This window comes from Corvus hawaiiensis, chromosome Z, assembly GCF_020740725.1.
Source record: "Corvus hawaiiensis isolate bCorHaw1 chromosome Z, bCorHaw1.pri.cur, whole genome shotgun sequence".
NCBI classification, from domain to species: Eukaryota; Metazoa; Chordata; class Aves; order Passeriformes; family Corvidae; genus Corvus; species Corvus hawaiiensis.
Genome location: NC_063255.1, coordinates 33,829,192 through 33,848,734, shown reverse-complemented (window position 1 = coordinate 33,848,734; position 19,543 = coordinate 33,829,192). Strand labels below are relative to the sequence as shown.

Genomic DNA, 19,543 nt, shown 5'->3' with positions numbered 1-19,543 from the left:
ACATTTTAGCATAACTTACCTAATGGATTAAGGTTTTGGTAGCCAAACATTTCAGTACACAGCATATTAATATATTGTAAATATAGTGACATACATAGAATGTGTATATAAGTATATAAAAATATAATCATATACCTTAAGACATGAAAACATAAAAATCCACATAATTGCTGGAAACAGATTTTAATAAATCTAATAGTAGATTGAGATGATTTTAAATATTTTGACGGATTTTGCAAAACAAATCTCCCACAGAAGCAAAAAATATTTAAAACTTATTATTTCAGTATATTAATTGCAACTATTTGTAAATGACATACAGTAAGAGTTCTTTTCTTGAATTATATACCTGAGAAATCTTTCCAGATCTTCCCTGCTGCACTGAGACCATGAAACATCGCCAAGATTCTGTCCTTTAATCCACTCCCCAGACATGATATGGACACCATCTGCACAGGATGGGTGGTCATTGTCGTGGTTTATCCCCATGCTGAAATTTGAAGGGATTAAAAATAAAACAAAGCACAACAAATTAACAGGTTGCTTTCAGAAATTTGGAAGTTAAAACTCTTGCAAAGGGCTGTAAAAAGCTCATATATACTATGTGTAGGAACTCTCTTTTGATTATTTTTCCCATGCTGTATTTCATAGAAGTGCATGGAACCATGTGTAGAGGCCAATTCTATAATTAAAGATGAAAGTGGAGCTGCATTTATTTGTTGAGAAATACTGCATTCTAATCATATTTTCATTTGCATTCTAATCATGCAGTTCAAAACATATTTTGGACAACTTTTTGAATTTTCAAAACTGTACAATTACTGCAAGTTTAATGAATACTACTTCTCTTGTAAATGGGCAATAAAAATACTGGAAATTTATTTTTTAAGATTCGTGATATTTTGGCAGTGACTCTATCTTCATTCTATATGGAACTGATTGTTTGAAATTTTACAGAACAGTAAAATTATTACTCCTTTAATGTGTAATTATTGTCTCTAAAGAAAAACACCTAAATGTGTTTTCAATCTCTTGTTAAAAGTAACACTGATGAAGAAATTAAATAGATTTTGGTTTTAAAGACGTAGCATCCATATGCATCCCAGTGAGTTCTCATACTCAATGCACTGCAATAAAAAATTCTACTAAATACCTGCTTGAAGCTGATGTTTTAACCGAAGATTCACTGTCACTCTCATTCACAATTAGCAAACAGAGAGGAAGAAGATACACTTAAACAAGATTTTCAAAATTAGCGAAGTGGATCATGCTTGACTCGTGTTATAAGAAATAAATACACTCAGCTGTTTTTGAAGATTTACAAATGAGTATGAGATTACTCTCCAGAGTACTGGATTTAAAGTAGTGCTGGAATTTTGTAGCACTAATCTGCCCTGCAGAAAAGCAAAGCTTCACAGTTGATAAAACTCTATGCCTTGTATTGATTCTTTCACTTACAGACTGCAAAGACAGAATAAATTGCTGTGTCTGTAGAAAAACTGGAGTACATCATGCTTCTCTTTATTTCACCACACCACAGTGGCAAATGGCAAAAAAGGCCTGTCTCCCAACACTTTTATTCTCCACTCTATCCCAAAATCCATTCATGACTAGACCAAATTTTACATACATTTGCAACTTGCTTTACTTTGTGTTTACTAATGAAATTGAAATATCATGCAGGGCCTATAGAAGTGCTCTGTGTCTTACACTGATGTGTACATCCTACAGTCTGGAGCTCTGGAACAGTGGCTTCTGAATAAATTGGATATTTTGCTATCTGTAAACAGTATAACTGAGGCAAGCAAATCTGTCTGACTCTCATCTTAGCCTCTGTCTTTTCCTGACCTACCTGAATGGGACAAAACATTTACACAGAAGTGCCTCTGCACTTGCTTTACATTCTCCTTGCATGTCTCACATGCAGAATTTGAGATGTCTCTATCTCCGGAGTTATTTACAACTGTAGGAACTACGGAGGAAGACACAAAAAATCTAATGATACTAAACCTTGTGGACTACATAAGAAATCAATTTTGCTTATAGCTCTTTGAGTTATATGCTTCCTTAGCGCAAAAGTACTCGTTTAAAAGTACTCATTTGTCAGTATCACATATACTGTAGGATTTAAACTAAAACATTTACAACACAAAATCTTGACAAAATTTATTATACAATTGATGGCTCCCATTTATGCAGAATGCAATTAACACATTTATATGTTTAAAACATTTTTTTAAATGAAAATTACAAAACCCCTGTAATTTCTAATTATTATTTCTCTTCACTCTGAAGAGCAATTCTTGAAGCTAGACTTCACAAAATAGTCTTTCTCTAAAGTCATCCAGAAAAATGTGTGCTGAGCTGAATCATGATCTTGACAGTTTGAAAAAACAATTACACTAGCCACCACTGCATACCTATATCAGTGTACCCACTTTTTCCAATCTACTACCACAGAAGCATTTTGTAAAGTTTATTAGCAAAAGAATTCTGAGGAAAACATTGTTTTAAAGTAAGAAGTAGTAAAAACTGTTGGACTTGTAACAGCTGTGTATATCAGCTATTTAAGCACGAGTAAAAAACCTAATTCTAATAATCATCCAAGACTTCAGCTGCCCATATTTTTATAACACTTCTCCTGTTCTGCTTTGACATTCAACTGTAGTTCAAAATATCTGCACTAATCCAATGGAATTCATTCCTCAATTCTCTTCACCTCCAAATTAAGTACACAGAAAAAAATCCAGAAACAGTAAAGACAAGTATTGAAGACTTTGCCTACCTGAATGAATAGGCATTTAAAAATGCCTATTCAAAAGGTAAATGCAGGTTGTATGTTAACAACATTTAACTAAATCGCGAGACAATATCGGAGAAGTAAGCTACAGAAGCAACAGAACCTGCTCTTAAACATTCTCAGAAATGTTTTCTTCAGTAAGGTCTTTTGATCTCTTCTGTGGAATGGTAGTGGCTGCATATTTTTATCTGACCTAGTATCAATTACAAGACCACATAAAAGTCAATGTGCAGCAGAACTGACTTCTGATTTCATTTCTCTCATTTCGTGTGTGGTGAAAAAAAGAAGATGAACAGTCATTGCTTTATTTACAAGAGAATGAGTAATGTAAGCATGTGTACCTACTTCTCCATTAACAATCAAGGATATAATAATATTCAATGCTTGCAGTGGCGGTCATGGTGTTTTCTAGCCTCCCTTGCTGCCCATGACAACTATATCCTTTCACTAATACAAAGGTACCACAGAAACTGTGTCTGTGTAAGGTGCTGTTCTGCCTCTTCCTATAGAATGTACTGTGCACTTAGCACATTGCCCCCTCTCCTCTCTCCCACAGCTGTGATCATTCAACCTCATACAAGAGTAAAGCAACACGATGTGCATGTGGGAAGAAGACAAAGGAGTTTGGGATTACAGGGTAACTTTGTAATAGCCTGAAAAAACACAATTAACAAAGAAGACAGTGCTGTACTTTAACCAGTACACCATGTCTATATATAGAAATAAAATATATTTTTAAGAACAGAAGTGTTATTTATTCAGTGTTACATAAAAATGCTTTACCCACTCTGGTTAAGGGCTGTATATAGCAGATAAAATACACAAGTAGGACGCATTCTATAGAATGCCTTCCCTAAGTAAAATATTAGCAACATTTAAATTCACACTATGCAATTAAACTATATTTTAATAATCTCAATTTAAAATTATTTTGGCAAAGAGCCTTGGTCCAATAAACTCCACTAACAGTATCAGCCAAGTCCACTGAAAAAAAATTTTTTGTTTAAAAACCCTCTAAAAATTCTTTAGAAGATTATTTATGGTTTTAGTGATATCATGTATAAAGTTGGAATCATTTTTCCTAAATCTTTAGTAAGTAACTAGGAATAGTACAAAGAAAGAAACATCATTAAATTCTCTGTGTTTGGAAATCAGAATTAAGAACTCAGGCCACTGAATGTAGAACAAAATTATTAGTTCAATATTTCAGTTAAAAAACAATTCTTTTGCAATTAACTACTGCAATTATATGTGTACAGCTGGAATCAGACAACAGCATCTCTCATGTCATTTTAGGGAATAGGTTATACTCTTGTATTCAAAATGCATTCCCAGTGTCAACATACTGAACAAGTACTAAGTATTATAATTTAACTTGACCTTATCATAGTGAAGTATTACAAAATCAAAGCTCTTTTAAGCCTCAACAGAGGATCCTCAGTCATTATTCTATATTTAAATAAGCTAAATAAGGTTATGCACACACCTTCTTGGAAGAACTAGGTCTGCGTTGCTATTTTATATTTCTCCTCACTGTAGGACATCAAAATTATTTGACGTGCTACTTTCATGACAACATGAATTTGCTCAGTGACCCCATATGCTTCCAGGTGAAAGCTTTTTATTATTTATTCATTATTTTATTTTTGCTTTGCAAATGGCAGATGATGGTTGTCACCATCCTATTACACTTAAAATGCAAGTAGTGCAGCTGAACAAGAATGATGCTAAAACCAGAAACAGGCTAAGAAGGGACAAAGATCAAATAGTAACAAAAACTTGATATAGGCGCAATTAATTAGGTCAGTTCAGATAGATGTGGAGAATTACTTTAGGCTTATCTGTAAACAAAAAATGAGAGAATTAAATAAAGAGAACTAGTACTGCTCAGATTTTTCCAGTCACTGAGACAGATTAGAAAGCAAGAGATGGATTAAGAAAAGTGCAAGAGCAAGTGGTCAAGGATCCAGCACTAGAATATTCACTATAATAAATAGATTCCCAAATACTAAAAGAGCTACTTCTTCCGAGTCATATATAGAACAAAGGAATGATGAGCATAAACTGCAGATCAAGTATAATACTACTAGTATAAGCTCAGGAGAGACTGAAAATTACTAGAAAACTTTCCCTTTGTGAAGGAGAAAGTCAATCTCTGAATGCAGTAGGCAGTTTGTATCTGTGATGTGTGATGGGATCATGGTGCCATCTGATCTGTTTAAAAATTCGTTTTAGTAAAAGTGATTACTACACAGTATTTGGAAATTAACTACAATTTTTATCCTACATATTTTTTCCATTCTGTGAAATAAATCACAAACATAACAAATTATATTACCTTGAAAATAAAAATTTCTTTTAAAAGTATTATTAATAATAGTGTTATCTTCCTTATTATTTCCACTGCTTTCTTTTTTGTCATCATTTTGTCCAACAGTATGCTAGAATGATCAAAAATTGTTAAACCGTGGACCCAGAAATTACAAGGTTTAAAAGCTTACATCAATTTTTCTAATCTGAAATTTTGCAGTATCATGAGGATGTATTTGATAAATGAAAATAACACCCCTTATGTGACTAAGAGACACAGAGACAGAAGCTATACTATTTTCTCAGTACCTTTATTGTACTTTTTCAATGAAGTGTTTTGTCACAGTGCCATTTTTATAGAGAAAAATATATAAAAAGACCAAATTAGCTGCAGTTTTTATAAGCTTTTTATATGTTGGTTTGGGGGTTTTTTTAATTTTAAAATTTTTTTTGTTGTTTTTTTTAAATCCCAGTTAGTGAAATAGTAAGTGTTGTATGATTTTTTTCTATGTCCTTTAAAACATATGCGGGCTTCACAGATCATTGAATAAATGGGATAAGACACATTTCAACTTGTAAATTAATTATTTAGCTGAAAGTGAAAGGCAATTGACCCAGCTACAGAAAAACTATGATGGTAAAAGGTAGAACATTATTTCTTTTGAAAAGAGTTTATCTTCAAAGGAAAATCTACTGAACAAGGAAATCTCAATCTTCTTGTTAATTATTAGATGATCTGAAAAATTAAAAATATATAACTATTTGCAAATATGACTTCTCTTTTGTGAATCATAAATCATTCTCCACAACGTTGGCAATTCAGATTACATTTTCAGTCTTAATTGGGTAAAAGTACCACATGCGTATTAGTATAGGGAAACTAACATACACTGGATGCTACTGTCCAGCTGACTTTGCAGCTTTTGCTGAACAGCTGTTTTTTCCTCTGTATCTCCAATACTTCTACCACCATGCTCCATGATGCTGGATCTAGACAAAGATGCCACGGTCCTTTGACTGAAGTATATAAATAATTTAAAGCTTTGCTGTGACAGATGTATTTAGCATCAAAACATGAAAATATAAATTGCCCCTTGCTGAAAGTTTTTTACAGAAATCATATAATACAGGAAAAGCATTTGCTTCTGGCAAATATGACACCCATGCCACATTCTTGAGCTATTACATACTTGGGTGAAGAGCTAAAAAAAATAGTTTTCTTGTTAAAAAAAACCACTGACACTGATCTTTTGCCAACTTTTTCACAGCTCTTTTAAATGTATTAGATTATCAATTAAGCCTTTGTAGGATGTTGCCCAGTTAATAACTGTTTAGTTTACAAATGTTATCCTAAGGAAAATCTAACACAAATCCATCCTGAAACAGTATAGCCTGGCAGAAATGCGACTCTTAATACCTTGCTAGAGAAACGGTTGACTAATCTAAATTTCAAGTAAAAAATCACCATATCTTTCAAAGTTACTAAAATGCTGATGCAGTGCTTCTTCCCTGTCTCAGTGCTTCATTTCTTCCTGAGCTGTTTCTTTCTTCAGCTGTCTTGCTACCAGCAAAAGGCTTGTGATGCTTTATTTCTGCCTGGCATTGCAGTGATGTGTGAAGTGAAGATCTTTCCGTGACTAGAACTGGACCAACAAAACTAATTTTCTTTTTTATGGTTTTTAATACCAGATAAGTTTTGAGTAAGAGTAAACAGAAATGCTAAGTATGTAACAGACTTCATTATTTTTCTGTTACCTGTAATCTTAAGTGTATTTTGGAGTACAATTTTCAGGCCACTGAAGTTTGGAATGATACACCCATGTGCCCAGTAAGACCTTAAGCTGATTGAAGAAGCCTATGACTGTGGAACACAGTCTACTTTGATATGGATGCAGGAGAACAAGAGATTATCAACTTTTAAAGAACTTGCCCACTAAACCATGAAAAATTAATGTAAGGTAATACAGTTTTTAATGACTGATTACACAGACAGAGCTCAAAAATCAATTGTTGACTTAATTAAAATATCATCTCCATTCAGATACACAAGGCTAGAACAAAGACGTTTCATATTGCAAAGTCAGGTTTAGTCTGCCTTTGTATTTCATTGAGAATATTTCTGTTGTAATTGGAAAAACTAAAAAACCAACGACACAATGCTTAATAAACATCCATGTATCACAAGTACACAATATCAGGGTCTCTTCTCCCAGGCAACTAACAACAGGACAAGAGGACATGACCTCAAGATGTGCCAGGGGAGTTCAGGTTGGATATCAGGAAAAATTTCTTCAATTAAAGGGTGGTTAAGCATCAGAACTTTATATTCATTAATACAATGACAACTTTGTTTGTATATGCTCTCAGAAAACAAAAATCAACAGCATCTAAATTGTGTAAGTTTTGAATCTATTTGTATGATAACTTATGGGCAAGAATAATATTTGTTGTACAGATGGGAAAAAAATACAATTTTTTTCTTTATCCTTCAAGAAGCAAAGTCTTTGGGAAAGCTATTGCTTCCATGCTGCTAAACTAGACTCTTCACAAGAGCAACTAGAATGGTTAAAGACATTACACACAAAAAAAACAAGGTAGTAGCTAAGTGACTTCAAGATTCAAAAAGAGTTAGTGAAAATTTTATAGAAAAGATGATGTGTTGAAAGAAGAACAATTTGTGACTGGTCTGTATGGTGAGCATTTAAACTCTGTTTCTGAGGCAGTTAAGAATGAGCAAGACAAATCTCTTTGAGAGATAGTCTAGATATGTTTGAATCTGCTGAAGTCCTTTCCAATAGGATCTACATTCAAATGTTTGTCTTCAAATATTTTTATATTGTCTCTTCACAAAGGTTCAGCTACTTCTAGTGTCTTCTTTGCAACTGCCAGGGCCTGGCTGGTAAACAGAGACAGTCAGAAAAACAGGCAGAAAAAACAAATGTCTCTAAAATACCACCTTACACTCTTTGGTGCGAGACCACTCTATTTCCATTTGTGACAGCTAAGGACTCTGACTCCATAATGAAGCAGGGATTAAGGTGAATGCCCTTCTGCCTCTGCATCTTTTACACTGGAGGATCCCCTTTTTTTTTTCTTTTTTTTTTCCCCAGCAGCTGCACATATATCTCTGGCTACCTATTCTTTGATTTTTGTGGTAGTCCTTCTATTTACTATCTCGTTTGTTACTAGCCTTCGTGAGTTCAGATTTCTTGAAGAAAAGTGTGGTTCAATCAACATCCTGTCTTTCATAATGACACAAGGTTTGATTTATTCTTTATTTCCACTTTTTAAAAATATCTATTACATTACCCACAGAGAATTGTGAGGATGTCTCTAAGGACATCCAAATGCCATTACTACTATGAGACTATGATGGCTGGGATACCATCATGATTTGTTTTTCTGAGTTTATTTGAATTAGTATGAAAGGATTTGAAAGCTCTGAAATTTCATATGTAGCCTTGTAACTTTTCTTCCCCCAGGATTTATGTATTAGCCATTTAAGTTTTACGTTCCTGCAAAATCCTTTCTCTTTCAAAGTCCAACAGCAATGCAAAGCCATGAAGATATTTCAAGTTCACAAACAAATATAACACAGGTTATAGAGCCTGGCCTGTCCTGCAGCCTTGGAAGAATTGCTAACAGCACCAGTGAGCTTCTCTGTCTACCTTGTTTCATGTGCTGCTTGGCATCTAGAAGACCTTAGCATGTCAAAGATAGGTTTGATTGTCTGCTGCAAGACAAAAACTTTACAACTGTGCATCTACATAAGCTTTTTGAGATCAGTAACCCACATTCTCAAATTTGCTATTGCACAATCAACACACCACTTGTAGCTTTGCAAGAATTTAATGTATCAGCATTTTTCAGGAAGCATAAAATGTTACATTTCTTGTTGATCAAGATGTCTCTCTTTTCAAATACAGTGATTCTGCTGTTAAGGTCTCTATTCTCTAAAAATATTTTTACTGTGTTGGGCATAAAGTAGTACTTACATCTGTTATTATCATACTTGTCTCAAACAATTTTCTAATTTACTCCACCAGTGAACTTATCATATCACCAGTGAACTTGATCATATTCAGTGATTGTTTCTTTCCTCTTATACTTGGAACAGAAAATAAGTCTTCCTCTACCCATTCCCTCTACTAATACCAGCAAACACTACAGCAAAAAATAGAAATAGAATGGTATGTAGCTACAAAACACAAATAATATTCCTTTTAAAGTCTTTCATTTATTGCAACTATCATGCAAGCAGGCTGGCTTACATTAACCAGGAGTTGCTTTCTGCAGTTACGAAAATGAAAAAAAAAAAAAGAAAAAACAGGAAAGATCAATTTTATGCAGCAACTTATACTTGTGTCAATCTTTATATGATTGCTCTGCATTTGCTTATTTTGCATCCGGGGGGAAAAAAAATCAATAGAAATATTTTAAATTCTGGTTTTTTCTTTCAACTAACTTCATGTTTCAACATTAGATGCTAGGATCTCCATTCTCAGAAAGCTTTGTCCTAATTTAAACCAAGTCACTTTTAATTCAGTGCTTGTCCTAAGATACCTAACCACACATTTAGCAGAACATCCCTCTCTGTTGTCTCTCTGAAACTGACATTATAATACAAAAACACAGCTACCTGGCACAGACACTGCAGACAAAAATGACAGCTAAATACATGCCTCCCTTTTGTTTCAGTTAGAAATGTTCTATAGGCATGTTCTATTTCTATAAGCATGTTCTATTTCTTTTTCTTTACAAGTAGTGAAGCCAAGAATGAAAATCAACTTTTATTAACAGTTTTTATTATTGCAAAATGAGAATTTTTCACTTTGGGTTAAAATATTTGACACTGAATGAGTTAAAACATGCAGCCCAATTGTGAAGGACAGTTTCCTTCACCTTCATTTTGCCATCCTTCTCTTCTTCTGCGAAGAAAAACAGTATTAATATTGCAATGTCCAATGACTTATCTACACTTTAATGGGATCTATCCTGAGAAAGCCAAACTAAATAAGGATTCTTCCAACTTATGATCTCATTAAAATGTTCGTTGGCAGCAATTGCTGGAGTTGGGTCTGTTACACAACACCATAGTCAGAGAAGAAAAAACATCTTGGGGTACCTGTTTTTCCTCTACACAATGGCAGTCTTTCCAGTTAATCTATTTATTTTGTAGCTATAAAGATTTTTGTATTACTTCAAGTTGTAAACATTTTCTTAAACTACATACTATATAAAGATACATGGTAGTATTATTATTATTATTATTATTATTATTATTATTAACAGAAACACTATTTTCCAAATTTTTCATTTCATTTAAATCCCTTCCTTACAGAAAAAAGAAAAAATTGAAGCACACAGTCAGATTAGTCAAATTGTACTAGTATTACGTGCAAACAAATACTAGAATTTAATATCCACATACTTACTTGTGACCCATTTCATGGGCAATTGTAAAAGCGAGATTCAGACCGTTGTCCTCTGCAATTATACATTTTCGTTTTTCACTGCACATTCCACTCAGGTATGCTATACCTAGGAAATACAACCACCACATTCAATTATTTTTAGTTATCACTAACTTTACATATTATGGGATAATTAGACCCAAACAAGACTGAAACCCAGTCTTGTTGTGGTCAGAGTCATCCTAGTATATAAACAGATATGACAAAGGTTTACCTACTCATTTTGCAACCAGTGGTAATATTACCTCACAGTAATGATTACATGGACTGCAATGTATAGAAAATGCATTCCTTAAAAGCACTGCTCGGTACCTTAACGAGATGTGATAGAACACATGTATGAATGTCAGTACTGCTGTAAATGAGAATAGATGTCTACAACAATAGAGCACAAGTTTGAACAGGTGCTTCCTCTGACAGACTTAGAAGAACAGAGTGCAAAGCACAGAGCTGTGTCCCTACACTTATCACTGCTAAGTACTGACAAAGCATTCAGCATGTTAGTGGTTTTAAAAATGTTTAGAAGAGTCAGATGTCCCAGAAGGAGACTGCAGCCTGTCAAACATATTTGTGGAGGCTATAATGCCTCTACTACATAACACCTTAGTTTCCAAAAAACCCAAAGAAGCTTCAGTGGTAGGGTTTTGAGTTCAAGTTCAGCTTTTAAAAGTAGAGTGTCTATAACTGTAAAAGCTTGAGGAATGCACAGCTTAATTTGGGTTTTAGACCACAAACACATTTAGCAGGGACAATAGTCATCACATGTCGTTTGAAAATCTGAAGCAACCAAAACACTGTTTCAAGTGTTTGGCCTTCTTCCCAGGAACTTCCTTTCAGTTGAATGGTGCCCTCCAGCTCAGCATGTTTGCTGGATATTTGCACATAAAGGTCAAGTTTGAAATGTTTGAGATTTGAATATTTGAAGTAATATTTGAAATTTAGTCATAATTATCATTCCAAGTTAATAAAATAAGTCATTCTTTTTACAGTCCAAGTATTTGTCAGTCTGTGAGCACAACACCTCACCCACAAGTAGTAACCCGATCACTATTCTGGCAGTGTTGCCCTCAAAAGAACTGGCTGAAAGCTTTTGGACACAGAACTTTTGACAAAAAAATGTTGTCCAGGACTGAACAAAACAATGATAAATTAAATTTGAATAAGGCATATTATTTCAACTTTTACTAATTGTTTCCAAAAGAGGGAATAGCCATCTGGGATACAAAAAAAAAAAAGCAAAAGGAAAAAAAAAATGTAGTCCTTCAAATGAGACCTTATGCTAAATGTAGGTATCACCGACACGAACTTGAATAAAAATAAGAGAAGAAATGCTCTGAAATGTAATGTTTTATTTCAAAAATGTTATGCTCCAATGGCTGAAATAAAAACAAGAATATTTCTAAAATCATTTTGTGCCTTGTAGTTCCACAACTGTATGCATGTTCTTCTAAGATTTGATGACCAAACTGAAAAAGATAGAAAGACTTTTAATGCTGGAGTTCGAAGTAGTACAGCTGGTAACAATACCGGAAGTGAACATCAGGGTCCTGACTTCAGCCATCATCAGCAAACTTAAGAAGTGCTCCAACAAAATAGAAAAATCACTCTTGCCAAAGACAAAACCCAATACTGCATTTTGAAGTGCTGGGAGTGATCCTTTACTATAATGCAAAACATTCCAAAATACCTTTCTTCTTGTGCCAGTTTTGGCTGTGATAGAGTTAATTGCCTTCACAGTAGCTGGTAAGGAACTATGTTTTGGGTTTGTGTGAAAAACAGTGCGGATAACACAGGGAGGTGCTCCCTGTTGCTGAGCAGTGCTTACACAGATTCAAGGCCTTTCCTCCTCCTCACACCACCCCACCACCAGGACAGCTGGGGCTGGGCAAGACACTGGGAGAGGGCACGGCCAACACAGATGACCCCAGCTGAGCAAGATATTCCACACCATGCAGCGCTGTGCTCAGCAAACACACTAGGGAGGTAGTTGCCAGGGGGCTGATGCTCAGGGATTGGCCAGGCTTTGGTTGGTTGCTGATGAGCAATTGTTTTTAGCAGCATCATTTGTCTTTCTTAGCTTTTACTTATCTCTGTTATTTTCCTTTTCATTGTTATTACTATCATTATTACTGTTATTTTTATTTCAATTACAAAACTATTTTTATCTCACTCTATCCTTGCAATTCTCTCCTCCCATTTCACAGTGTGGGGAGAGAGCAAGGAGCTGTGTGGTGTTTAGTTGCCATCTGGAGCTCAGTCATGACAGTGTTGATGGGTATTCTCAGTTGGATAAAACTTACTTGCCGGAATCTACAGAGAGGGAATTCCCAAACTTCCCTCTTCCTGGTGATGCTCAGTACTAACAGAAAACTATGATAATCTCTAGTTTTCTGAAGGAAAAAGTAGTTCCCTAACTTTCTTCTGACCTCTAAAATGGCAGGTTTTCCATACAACAACATGAGTACTACCAGTTCCTGTCCACTATCCTGACTGCCCCCCCGTTTACTCCCAAAGAATTATGAATGTTTCAAGTTTTATACCTGTTCTGCAAAAGAGGCAGTCAGCAGTATTAGAAATTTTCAATAATACTCATATATTGATCACATAATACTCATGTAATGCTCATATATATCCTCATATATCATAAAAAATTATTTTCTTACTTGGAATTCTTTGAAGAAAATTGATTATGTTTGAGCTTTATAAATTTGGCAGACAAAACACAAGACTTAAATTTCATTGAGATTGATTTAGATTACTGATTCTAGAAATTTCTAAAAGCATCAAAAGCGATTAATGCTTTATGACTTCTCCCCTACTAAACAAAGTCAACCTCGTGTGTGCCAGCCACATTCAACAGCAACTATGGGGTGTAAATCAGCCAACTACTAGCTGTGAACTAGTTTCATGTCTTGTCTTTGACTATGAATTTCACATGCAGTGAAGAAGAAACTGACTTCAGCAGCTGCTCTTGCTTAGTTGTCTGTGTATTAAGTAAGAGACAGAATTCGTTCTTTAAATATATTTATGTTCACTGCAGCTTCCTGTAGTTTATTAACACATCTGGAACTGCTCCAAGGTTAAATCCACATTTAAAAAAAAAAAAGAAAAAAAGAAAAAACCAACCCCCAAAACAAAAAAATCAATGAACAATTGCTCCCTTGTTATGATTAAGATATATCTAGTGAACCCCATAGCCTCAACACACTGTTTCAAATTAAAACACTTAGTATTTGAAAAGTGTTGGCTAGAAATCAGTAACTTCGTCTCACTGAAAATATAAGGAAGGATCCAATTATTTATCGATAAAATCTACGTTTTGAAACAAAAAAAAATCTTGATTGAATATATGTCAAATGCAATATATTCAAATTACTTCCCTCTGCGGATAACTTTTTCTCAAGTTAATTCAGAAGAAAATACATGCCACATCAATTAAAAGAGTAAAGCTTAACTTTATGCCTAAGAAGACCCCACATAAGGGACTACATTTTCTTATCAAACATGGAAATATTCAAATTAAATATATGCTGCTTCAGAAAAGTAGAACTTTTCCCAAGTGATAGCAGTAGTTTATTACTCCTGCTGTTAGTGCTACCCATAGACATGGGCATTTCATTCTACAAACTATGATAAATATTCTTGTTTGCTAATGAACACCCTCATCAAATCGCCAACCTTCTTGTTCTTTCAAAGGAGGCACACATCTACACCCTCTCTGTTGAAAAGTGCTAGTTCAGCTGACAGGGATGTTACACTTAACCAGTGTAAAGTATCTGAACAAGTCTGTTAGCTTTACCTACTCATTCATGGCCAGCTGCCTGTAACATAAATACACTATCTGTGTTAAAAAGGCTGCTGTCAGCATTCCCCCCAGGAACAAAAACTCCACAGTAAAAAAACCCCAAACAGAATCACATTAAGAGTATGCAGTCAAACTTACAATCATTGGTCTTCCTTACAGTGACCATAAAACAAGTAGGTATGACTCTAATAATGCGTTCTAAAAGGCTAGAAAATGGTTCTTACTTTTCTTTTTACAGTGAGCCACTGTAAAAATAGAGCTAATATTCTATAAGTCTAATCACCCAAATTACTTACTAAATTTCTTTTCCTCTTAAATTTCTTTTCCTTCTTAAATTTCTTCTCCTCTGAACTTCCTTGGTTTCACAACACATTAAAGTTTTTTTTGTCATGGTATTAGCTATGTGTTTATTCATAACTTCCAATAGCATGATCTTCATTTGAATTATCACTGATGCACAAAACTCACAAGCCACTACAATAGAAACATAATTTAAAGCCCAAGTACATCTGGCTTTTGATTCACAAATAAATATTTTACAGTAAAAAGTACTTAAAATACATTTAGAATGAACTGGCAAATCAATGGGCTTGTCAGCATAAGAAACCCCATTATTTAACTGCACTTTATTATTAATCTAAAAAATTACATTTTTTAGCAAACCAGATGCTTTTCTTAAGAAGCAAGTGTTCTTAAGAAAAAAGTTTTCCACCAAGCCGACACTTCAAAGTCTAATTAGCACAAGATGTTCTGAAGAGAGTCACAGATGACTTCCAGGAAAAACAAGTCTTGTAAGTTGTCTGTGAATCAGCAGCTCTTAAACATGTTAGTAATCAAAACAAGACAGTTAACAATCAGAAATCTCAAATGCAAAATGCAAAGCCCAGGAATATTTATTTTTCTCTTTTAAAGTGGGACATATAACAGTGAGGACAAATATACCTATACATGTGTGTCTTGCATCTTTACAAATACACATCAATGCAAGACATCAGAAAAAATGTCTTCAAATCAGTTTCTGTTGCATTTTTCCCAAATGTAACATAAATTTTATTCATGTCTTTTGTTATTTTATGATTTATGTACATTTTAGAAAATCCATGCTTTCAGGAGAACATCAATAACTACACTAATTTTTAGGTACTAGTAAGTATGTGATTTTATGTTTCAGAATAGACTATTAAGCTTACTTGTACATCTTGAAACAAACTGCCGCACTTGAATCCTAAGAGCAGGAAAAAAGTCTAAAAATGGAGAGCATATGTGTATGCCATAGATGCAAAAATAAATTCTGAATGTGTGTTTATACATTTTTAGGTTCTTAGTTCTTGTAATTTCTGAAGAATCCACAGGCAACTGAGATGCTAATATAGGGATGGGATGGCAGAAGTGCTGGAAGATACTAATTTTCTTCTAAAATGAAGCCCACATGGAAAAAATTTCTTCCAAGATGAATACACAGAGGAGACAATAAGTAAATTTCCCCCACTGCCCATTCCTGGCCTTGGCTGACAAGGGATGTACGGATGCCCTGAGCTAAAGGCTGGCTGCATCTCAACTGTCAACTTTAATAGTCAGCAAAGTACTTATCCTCTGAATTTGGGTATTCCTTCTTACCTGCATCTACTTGGGTCCATACCATGTGATGGCAACTAACTCCAGAGTGTAGTTGCCTACAACAGTACATATTTCTCTTCTTATGAAGATTGCAGAGGGAGTACTCTAACTCAAATACAAAACTCTCTTCATCTATTCAAAGTCATTTATGCCTTCCCAGACCTCTGTCAGCAATTGCAATGACCAACTGAGAAGATATAGCAAATTTAGCAACTCCTCAGGCAGAAGCCATCTACACCTATTTGACATCTTATAGCCCACTGCACACCTCACTTACTCTTGTTCTACTACAGTCTTTCAGACAGAAGTGGTTATAGTCAAAAAGACTGTAGTACCAAATAGAGGAGCAACATCATGATTTTTCTGTGGTTTTCTGTTCTTTCCTAGTCAGCCCTAATGTTCTGTTTACTCAGCTGATCATGAGGGCCAATGGGATCCTGGGATGCATTAGGAAGAGCAGTGCCAGCAGGCTGAATGAGGTGATCCTGCCCCTCTACTCAGCTCTGGTGAGGCCACATCTGGAGTATTGTGTCCAGTTCTGGGCTCCAAGAAAGACAAGGAGCTACTGCAGAGGGTCCAGTGGAGGCCACAGAGGTGACTTTGGATCTGGAGCTTCTCTTTTATGAGGAGACAACTGCAGGAGCTGGGCCTGTTTAGTCTGGAGAAGAGAAGACTGAGAAGGAATCTCATTAGTGAATATAAGTATCTCAAGGGTGGGTTTCAAGAGGATGGTGCCAGACTCTTTTTAGTGGTGCTCAACTGCTGGACAAGGATCAATGGCTATAAACCAAAACACAAGAAATTCCACCTCAACATGAGGAAAAACTTCTTTCCATTGAGGTTGTCAGAGCACTGGAACAGGCTGCCCAGGGAGGTCATGGAGTCTCCCTCTCTGGAGACATTTACACCCCACCTGGACATGGTTCCTAGTCACCCGCTCCAGGTGAACCTGCTCTTGCAGGGCAATTGGACTAGATGATTTCCAGAGGTGCCTTCCAACCTAAAAATTCAGTGATTTTTGGAGAACTGCCCCTTATCATTCTCTGATCTCTTTCCTGAGTGGCAGCAAAGCCCATGATTTCAAACATATAGGCTAAAGTCTAATTTTTTTCCTTCATATGCATTAGTTTGTCTATACTTCCATCTTCTCTTTCACTTCCTTTTCAGTATCTTGATATCTGTGAACAATTCTTCTTGTCAGTTTTATACTGAACTATCCAGAATGCTTCAAATCATATGAATGCATATGCAGGCCACCACTACTCCAAATAATTTATGAAGCAAGGAAGCTCTGAACTCAAGGATACCTTCCTCTAGTGTAAAAATTGACAAGTAATTCCCATGTCTTCTTTTAACTTATAAGTCACATATAAAAAATTCTTAAAAATTTAAAGGAAAATATTTAAAGCTATAAAACACTGTAACATGGTCACTGAGTACAGTCAGTATACTTTTGAAGTCTTTTAATTGCCCCTTTTTTTATTAAAGGCAACATCACCAAGTGGAAAACTTTTCCATAAAAATATGCACGAACAGGAAAAGACTCAAATGGAAAAGAAAACTGCATAGTGTTAAATGAAAAGCAGAAAGCCATAAATTTGAGAAAGTCACAACTTCCTTTTCTCCTCATTTAACCTTCCTTCTGTAATCTAGAAAGAAAAAAAAAACCCAACTTGAATAGCTTGTATATAATTAGTGTTGAAGAGGACCTAAATCATTCTGCTCAGAAGAAAATATGAAAAATTGGATATGAAGTTTTATGTAATAAAAATTTTCTTTGCTTCTTATTTTCTCATACTACCAACATGAAAGAAAAACCAAATGTAACCTTTCTAAGAAGTAACTCAATCTTCTAAGAAATTGAAATAGTTTGATCCATTACTTTAACTTCCTCATGGCATAATTTTCATGAACAATTTTTCTAGATGTTTGCTTTGCATGGCATAGAAAATTAATAAGAATCTTGAGCTACATATAAAAATTAAACTTTTGGACAGAAGTAGAAATGTCTATTTTTAGGACTTATGCAATAAGCACTTTCAGTCCTTAAATTATCTGATGAATTATAAGAGTGCCTTATGAAGTCTTCATGGAACTGCTGTATACAATCAAGTAAGATGTGACTTTGAAGACACCTCGCTTATTTGGCAACAAAACTGAATGAGGCTCTCTTAGTAAAGGGAAAGCTTGTTACTTAAAGAGCTGGCAACAGGTTAGAAGCTTAGCATGAGAACAGCTCTTACCAAATACAAACATAAATAACTTAATCTTGAGGATATGCTTTTCACTGATGCATTGGACAGACATGACAGACACACTGCTTACTGTGAATGATTATCACATGCCCCAGATCATGAGTTTGGGCCTGCTTCCTACCACAAAACTGTTTATGTACACTAAAAAAACCCTTTGTTATTCTACAAAATGATGAGATGATGACCGTGAACAGTGGAGTACACCATAGGAGGTAATTTTAAGAACTTGCTTTCTGTTTTCCAACTTGTTTTACAATTACATTTTCTTTCAAGGTGGGCAATGTCACAATGTTGCTTTGCAGTCTTTCAGGCTTTTCAACACAGAAGCTAAGGAAAGACTGCTATGAATGGATCATCACAATGACTTGGAAATACGTAAAACAAAGCATACACTTACCTTTTACTTCCTTACCTTTGTGATCATATACACCACTAGTCCAGACTGACACCTACATTTGCATAGTGCTACAAGGCGCACGTTATGATGGCTGCAACTTATTCGACTGTCTCTGCACTTCTGTGTACATAAATATATACACTTTTCTTTTTCTGCTCTTTTTATCTTTATTTAGTCCATCTCCCTTTTTTCTTTTCCACATCTGCTTTTCTTAAATAAACCTGTTTATTAAAAAAAAAAACCCAACCTTTTGATTCTTGGTCAGTAAACCCTTAAAAGAGATGCGGTGGGCAAGGGTGATGTACTTATGAAACTGAACAAAGAATGAAGGGAGTGACTGACCACAGCTGCTGCAAAAAAAAACCTGAACTCAAGAGGGACTGGAGAGTTAGCTTTAGATAAATGCCTGTATCAGTTCAGTGGATTAACTGCTTGTGTAAATATTTATCCTTGAGTTAATCAAAAGAGTGCGAATGGCTTCTTGAGTTAGCCACCCCAGCAAGGGGTAAGTGCATATGTAGCTCAGCCCAAAAGAGCTGTATAAAAACTGAACAACTGACAAAATGAACTGTGAACAGAGCAATGGGCTTGAGCTGACTTTAACTCACATGTTCTTTCCCAGCACCGGGGGATGTTCAGCATCATGACAGTGAGCATATGAGGGCCAATAGTGAGACTGAGATTTGTACTGTGATCCCACTGTATATTGTAATGGCTATACAATGGCTTGCACTGATTTCAGTATGCTGCCGTATCATTCTGCTAAATCAAAATCCCACATTAACATCAAATGTCTTCAGATAAGTACATTTTGTTTTAAACATGAAACCCTCCTCATGTGCAATACATAACAGAGCCTGGTCAAAGAATTCTGACCCTTGTGCA

At 35.0% G+C, this 19,543-nt stretch overlaps 1 protein-coding gene across 1 annotated transcript in view; it reads right to left on the bottom strand.

The window, feature by feature from the left end:
- ADAMTS19 (ADAM metallopeptidase with thrombospondin type 1 motif 19) overlaps positions 1-19,543 on the bottom strand; it is a 135,106-nt gene that overhangs the window by 54,330 nt on the left and 61,233 nt on the right. The window contains exons 8-9 of the mRNA XM_048292123.1: positions 10,546-10,651; positions 350-490 (exon numbers count right to left, since the gene is read on the bottom strand). Coding sequence (XP_048148080.1) covers positions 350-490; positions 10,546-10,651 — 247 coding nt within the window. The remainder of the gene's footprint in view (positions 1-349; positions 491-10,545; positions 10,652-19,543) is intronic.